Source organism: Agrilus planipennis, unplaced genomic scaffold (assembly GCF_000699045.2).
Source record: "Agrilus planipennis isolate EAB-ADULT unplaced genomic scaffold, Apla_2.0 scaffold313, whole genome shotgun sequence".
NCBI classification, from domain to species: domain Eukaryota; kingdom Metazoa; phylum Arthropoda; class Insecta; order Coleoptera; family Buprestidae; genus Agrilus; species Agrilus planipennis.
This window is the reverse complement of record NW_020442416.1, coordinates 26893-34055: the sequence shown is the minus strand read 5'-3', so window position 1 is coordinate 34055 and position 7163 is coordinate 26893. Positions and strand designations below refer to the sequence as shown.

The 7163-nt window shown below is 33.1% G+C and overlaps 2 protein-coding genes across 2 annotated transcripts in view; both read right to left on the bottom strand.

The window, feature by feature from the left end:
- The window catches only part of LOC108742217 (mucin-5AC), a gene marked incomplete at its 5' end in the record, with an annotated part of 89760 nt that overhangs the window by 56643 nt on the left and 25954 nt on the right, over positions 1–7163 (bottom strand). The window lies entirely within an intron of this gene.
- On the bottom strand, positions 5064–5709 carry LOC108738582. The gene is made up of 3 exons (XM_018472059.2): positions 5477–5709; positions 5228–5362; positions 5064–5174 (listed from the first exon to the last, which is right to left on the bottom strand). Exons 1-3 carry the CDS (start codon positions 5613–5615, stop codon positions 5140–5142), a joined length of 309 nt encoding a protein of 102 aa, XP_018327561.1. The 5' UTR covers positions 5616–5709; the 3' UTR covers positions 5064–5139.

Here is a 7163-nt window from a genome sequence, read left to right as displayed (position 1 = left end):
ATTAATATTTCATTTTCATATATATATATATAATGAAGTAATAAAGTCCAATAAAGGCAATTTAAAGCTTTTTAGGGGCGCTACGCTTTGTTCAAAAGATTTTGAAAGCGGATAGTTTAAGACAATTTTTAGAGCAGAAGATATTTTCAGACAGACATGGTTGAAACAACATATTCCACATTTTCATTAAACTATGCATTTTCGCTGTCGTACGACATCGAATGAAAAAAATTATTTTATGTTCAGTTGGCGTTTTGCCTTCACTGTATAGTTTGTTGCTGGTGGTAGCGTTATATTTGCGTTCCTACATATATAACCACCCTAGTTGTCAAATTTTGTAACTTTTTTCGAGATTTCGTGTTTTGTCAATGAGTGAATGAGTGACCTTGCTATTATATATTTATATACCATAATTATAACTAATAAGCAATCTAAATAGTAATTTAGATCAATTCTGACAACAAACTCCTCAAGTCTGTAAAATCTCATCTAAAATGACAACTCAAATATTTTTTGTACAAATAGTACGTGACTTACTACTTTTGAAACAAAAATAAATTAATTTTGAACATGGGGTCATTTTTGCAAACTGTACCGTGTGACATACCAAATGAAAGAGCTTGTTGTAAGGGCCTCAAGTATATAATTTATTATACTAGATACCTATGTACATCGCATTTAACGTTGTAAATGAAAACCAAAACTAAGTAGGTATATCAAGATAATAAAGTGTGCCAAATTGGAAAGTTAATGGGCAAATTTTTACAGTTGTTGAGCAAGCTTATGACAGTAACAACTGGTCAAGAAATCAAGAAAGAAAATGACGAGATATTCAGATTGAACGTTAACCAAAACCTACAACTAAGTACATTTAACTATATAAATAAAATTAATGTGAATGTAATGTGTAGGTACAAATTAATAAATAACCATTATAAATCAAAACCGTGTTTTTTACAACGTTGAGACACATTTGTTTTATAACCTCCTCATTTTACACATATGGGCTAAAGTTTTACGTTACCTGTGGTAATGAATTTTTATTTATTATTTGTAGAAATGCTTTCAGTTATTTTTATATATATATATATAATGAAGTAATAAAGTCCAATAAAGGCAATTTAAAGCTTTTTAGGGGCGCTACGCTTTGTTCAAAAGATTTTGAAAGCGGATAGTTTAAGACAATTTTTAGAGCAGAAGATATTTTCAGACAGACATGGTTGAAACAACATATTCCACATTTTCATTAAACTATGCATTTTCGCTGTCGTACGACATCGAATGAAAAAAATTATTTTATGTTCAGTTGGCGTTTTGCCTTCACTGTATAGTTTGTTGCTGGTGGTAGCGTTATATTTGCGTTCCTACATATATAACCACCCTAGTTGTCAAATTTTGTAACTTTTTTCGAGATTTCGTGTTTTGTCAATGAGTGAATGAGTGACCTTGCTATTATATATTTATATACCATAATTATAACTAATAAGCAATCTAAATAGTAATTTAGATCAANTAAAATTTTTTAAATAAGTTGTTTAAGAAAAAAATCTCCGAAACTACTGAAACTAAAATTTTGAAAAAAAAAACAAAAATCAGTTATTTACTTATATACATTACAGGAAAATTAATAAAAAGTCATGATCTAAACATATCGTGGTAAATCTTTCAACAACAAAACAACAGTGACTTACTACTTATGATAAATAGCTTGTGAATTTTAATGATGGGCAAAGTTTAGCCAAAAAAATATGGTGCCCCAAAATCTGCAATTTGTATCATCATCATCATTATCATAAAGGCGTAAGTCCTAAAATTGGTTGGACACGCATCTTCATCCTTTCCTATCCCAAGCTAATCTTCGCATTTTCCTAAAACTAGAATATACCACATCCGTAACTGTTTGTAAACAGTAATCAATCTAGGTCTACCTCTCCTCCTATCCATATGACTCTAACTAGCACTTCATTGAAAAATTACACAGGCCAATAAAATTTGGTCAAACCTTTCACTCAGAAACGTGATGATCTTGGTTTTCAAATTAACTTAAAAGTGTGAAAATCAGGTTTTTTTGGCACATTTAAAGATTTGATACATAGAAAAGCTGTTTTCCTTTTTTTTCTGAAGTCATGAAATGGTCCGAAAGAATTTGAAGAAAATGCATCAACTCTGATCATACAAACCGCCACAACTAGAGGATTTTAAAAATTCTTTTCAGTGCTAGTTAAAAAAAAAGAAACTCCATCTGCCCACATCGACTTTTATTTTTAACATCGTTGACCATTACAAAAGTTAACTAGATTTGTTATCAGCAGCCTATTAGTGAACAATTAAATGCGTTCGACGCCCACGTGATGCTGTAGTCATTTCGGTCTCCGTTTCCAGCATTGTCTTTGCGAATCGCTGAACTCGTCGCGAGGCAATTACGAGCCGTGACAATTAAATTGGTTTGCCTGAAACCATCGAAATTGCATATTAAAGAGCAATTTCGAATTTAAATATACAACGCGATTGAAATGAATGGGACAGACAGCGCATCCACTCGCTCTTCCATCCAGTCGTGGCAGAAACTAGCAAATTGGCTTCCACTTAACGAGGCATCTGCATTTATTATACACGCGATTGTCCATACATAACATAAACATGACTAAAGAAACGTAGCTGCCGTTTTCATTATAGTTATAAGCTGGAACGATTTATTATTAAACTGACAAGCTTGTACTTATTGTTTGCTCTTATGCTAAGTGTGTTTTTGCTTGATACTGTTTACATGTATGGATGTTGTATTACAAACAGACCTCCAGTGAGACACCATGGAAGCGATTGTCTAATTAGAAATGTAATTATATTGCCTTACGCAAAAAAGATCAAAACTTAATCTGCTAAACAAGTGGACGGCAAACCGAGACAGTCACATGTAGTTTTGAGAGGGGGGAAGATGATACAGTATTATAGGAGGATGATGAAAATGTCCTGGATAGAAAAGATTAAAAATGACGACGAATTGGAAACCTTAGAAGAACAAAGAGCGCTGTGGAAGTTCATGGTAGGACGCCTTCTGAGGCCTACAGGACTAGTTTTAGACATACTAAATGCAAAAGCAAGAGTAAAAAGAGACAAAGGAAGACCTTTCAAATAATTAGAGAAGTAAGATGCTTCAGTTTTTGAAGTGCGAAGATTGCTTCAGGATAATTAATTCAATTTTTTCTTATTTAATTAAACCCTCGAACTAATTATTATTAACTGGTTTTATTATTTCTAAAACAGTTAAGTACTGAATTTTATATAACATCAGGACTCATTTAGGTTAGGTTAGTCAACAGAAATCGTTAAAAAAAGACATTTGACTGTCAATATGGCGCACATTAGCATGAATGCCTGAATGTCAACCATTGAAACTTCAATCCCGAATCGCATTGCTATACACTTTATCGTCTCGCTTTTCCGCCATATGATTTGGGAAATTCTACAGGTCTAAATTGACTTGTGAAAAATAAACTGGTCTGGATGAGTGCTTTCGGTTAGGAAATCACGACGGGACTGTTCTTTTATGAAAAAGTAGTTCATTTTTCAGGTCAGTTTCATCCCCTTAACATTTTGAGTAGTAACATAATTTAGGACGCCGGAAATCTTTCGTATAGGTTTTTTGACAACATAGAATTCCAATAGCTTGTCTGGTGTCGGTAAATATTTTTTTGAAAGATTAAATGATGCATACGCGTATTAGTCTACACACACTTTTCCTACATCGGTAGAATATAAAGGCCCATGAATAAGGCATGCGACCTCAAGATTCTCGGTTTTATTAAGGTTGGTCCAACCAGGTTGTGAATAGTAAAATCAATTATTTAATAAAAAGTTATAAAACATACTAACTCACCTATACCGTACAACCTGATAATATTTAACGAGACACCTGCTTTATTACGTACTAAATAGGTACATTAATTTAATTAGTACTCATTCTCCATGTACCGACATGCAACATTCGGTTGAATTCGAATAATGTTATTGTAAAAATAAAATGCCGTAATTAATTAATATTTCATTTTCTTAAATTGATAATTCAAAACTTGGAGGCTTTTCGACTACCCGAGCGGCTGACAATGAGTTCTGATGTGGAATGTGGATGCTGTCGATATATTCAACTTTAACAACTATGCACGTAGGTATGTTCAAATGAAAACCGGAACCCTTATAGGATCTCTTGTGTGTCTGTCTGTCCGTTTGTCACAATCAATTTACTCCGAGTCTACTGGACCAACTAAGTTGAAATTTAGTACACATATACGAATTTTTATGATAGGAAATTAAAAAGAAAAGGTTTTGCAAACTGTACCGTGTGACATACCAATTGAATGGGCTTGTTGTACAGAACTCTTATAGACTCGTGTGACTGTCTGTCCGTTTGTCACAGTCAATTTGCTCCGAATCTACTCGACCAACTAAGTTGAAATTTAGTAGACGTATGAATTTCTGTGACCTAAACACGGACGCATGACGTAANTGTAATTTAATTTCATTTTTTGGTTATGTTTTTTTCTGTTATTTCTATTAAATTTGGAAATAACATAGGTTTTTCAGGGTCCTTATCAAACGAGGACAACTTGGATAGATCTGGTTTACCTAGACACGAAGTCATAGCAAGACTCAGAGACAGAGGTGAGCCCATTCTTCTATTCGGTGAAACAGAGTTAGACGCATTTAGGAGATTGAGAAAGTGTGAAATTTTGGAGCCAGAAATGAACAAGGTGAGCTGAAGGTTTTTTATTTGTTCACCATTATAAAATGAAATGTTTCTAAAGGGCTTCAGAAATGATTTCCAAGAAGCAATGGAAAAAGTTGATGAAGCTTACTTGAATGAACTGCTGGCTAATGATGAAGAGAATAAAGAAGGAACTACAACTAAGAACAAACCTCAAGAGCCTGTCATGACCTACGAGGAGATTCAGAAGATGGCAAAAAAAATGAACCGTGGTTACAGGGAACATGACATGCAAGTTATAGTCAATTTTATTGAGGTGAACTTTTATATTTATTTATTTTACTATTATTTCTTTCAAAAGTCGTCAGTCACAGCATTTTAATTTGGCTTTAGTCTTATCCATTCATATATAACAGCTATTAAATATAAAACATCATTTATCTGGGAGTATATGGTGGAGGTGGTGGTAAACCTATAACAGTAGATTTTTAAACGTGAACATCAAAACATTTATTAACCGTATACCATCTGGCGATCTTATCGTGTCGTGTAGTTGATATGGCGGCGGGGGCGTATTAAAATGTCTTCCAGGATCGGTTACGCTGTAAGGCGCCTGTGTCCTACTATTATTCGAATGTACAACCCTTCTTGTTCTGTTACCTACATAATAATAAAAAAATATGTCTATTCATTATATAGATAAGCAAATGAGCTGTGACAATAAGTTATCTTTGTTGTTATGTTCGTACGATTATGGTACATATATTTATTTACCACGTTTGCTCAGTCTAGCACTTTCTTTAACCACATAATAAATCACTACCACGACCGCGATAACCGTAAATGGGACTAAAACGTACAGGTAAATGTAATCAGTGTCATATGTTACAATGGGTCGCCTGTTTTCTTCCATATTTGCAAAGAACTCACACTCGTGATAAATTGATTATACTTTACAACAAAAATAGTGTGCAATGACGCTTCTTTCTATCCACAAATGTTTCGTGTCTTATCTAATCAGTTAAGAAGGTTTATGTCGTATCTAATCGGAAATTAAATAAGTCATATATTCTGGCACAATAGGAAATGCCCAAATGAAAAGGAATTCATGAATTGTTAGGAACATTATGTAGTTACTGTTTTTTCTTATCAATTTTTAATCAAATTGGCTAGATTTACTGATACCTCTAAAATAATTAAGATTAAGAATGTGAGCTCGAAGCTGCTAGCACCATTCCTTCGAGTGGTCGAAATTCACTTTTGTGAACAATTTGTTTAATCACTTTCTTCTTCTTTGTGTTAAAAAATGTTTGAAAAATTAAAATTAAATGAATCGTTTATAAATAGGTATGCAACACATCGTACACTTACGCATAAGAAATTGCTGATACTAACTTTCATTTACGTAATACTACTTTGCCCTGTGCCGACAGCACTCATAATTTTCTTTATATCTAATATTAAATGATTAAGGCAACTGTTTACTACTAATTCAATTTAATCTAATCAGTAATCACTAAACTCTGATTGTGAGAATATATTAACAAACTGAAACATGAAATTCGTTAAATTTAATTTGTCAATATTTACACTATAAAAGTTATTTAAAATGTTTTACGAACTTTAAACCGTTTCCAAGAAAAATTAGTGTCCTTTTTTTCACAACTGTGTAGGTAAGAGAAAGCTTTGGTTTAAGAACACGTCTGCCTTTTAAGGCGCCCAATAAAACGTTCAGGCTCCATCAGTTCCAATTAACTCTCGATGTTTAATTAATACAGATGAAGTCCTGGTTGGGCTAACTAATTACAAGCAAAATCGTTTACAGAATCGTATTCATTGCCGTCTTGTCCCTAAATATCCTGTTAATTGGAAGAAACTAATTATAAGCACCACCCTCAAACTAGAATCGGTAGAAAATACAGTATTTTAGGATTGAAGTAAATACATAGATTCATTATTGACAAAAGACACCTACAACAAAATTAAAACAACCGGACTGACTATAACCATTACCAACTAGACAATTCAAATGATCGGTGAGACATGGCACTGCAAGATACGTTTGGTTTAAATTACAGTTTGTTGAAAACATATTTTTGCATGTAACCTTCTACATTTAGAAGTACACTATACCAAAAAAAAAATTAAAAAGTAACCCAATTTTGGAAAAAATTTTAAACAAAAGTTGGTTCCGATAAGGAAATCAGTTGGTGACTTTGAAGGTGACCTTCATCTTCGAGTTCATTTGCAGGTCAAGTCACTTTTTAAATGGAAATGCACATTTTTGCCACCACCGAGAAATTTTAAAATCGGAAAACCATTCAAGATTATTTATGAAGTAGTCAATTTCGGTAAAGACATCATCATCATCATAAGGTCGTCAGTCCTAAGACTGGTTGGACACGTACCTCCACTCTTTCCTATCCTGAGCTAAACTTCGCATTTCCCTAAAACTAGAACA

What these genes read in the sequence shown, in the direction of transcription:
- LOC108738582 (XM_018472059.2), bottom strand. Translation starts at nt 5,615, where the DNA reads ATGGAAGAAAACAGGCGACCCATTGTAACATATGACACTGATTACATT. An exon ending in TGCTAGACTGAGCAAACGTG is followed by an intron (nt 5,363 to 5,476) that starts GTAAATAAATAT and finishes ATTATTATGTAG; the next exon opens with GTAACAGAACAAGAAGGGTT. An exon ending in CACGATAAGATCGCCAGATG is followed by an intron (nt 5,175 to 5,227) that starts GTATACGGTTAA and finishes CTACTGTTATAG; the next exon opens with GTTTACCACCACCTCCACCA.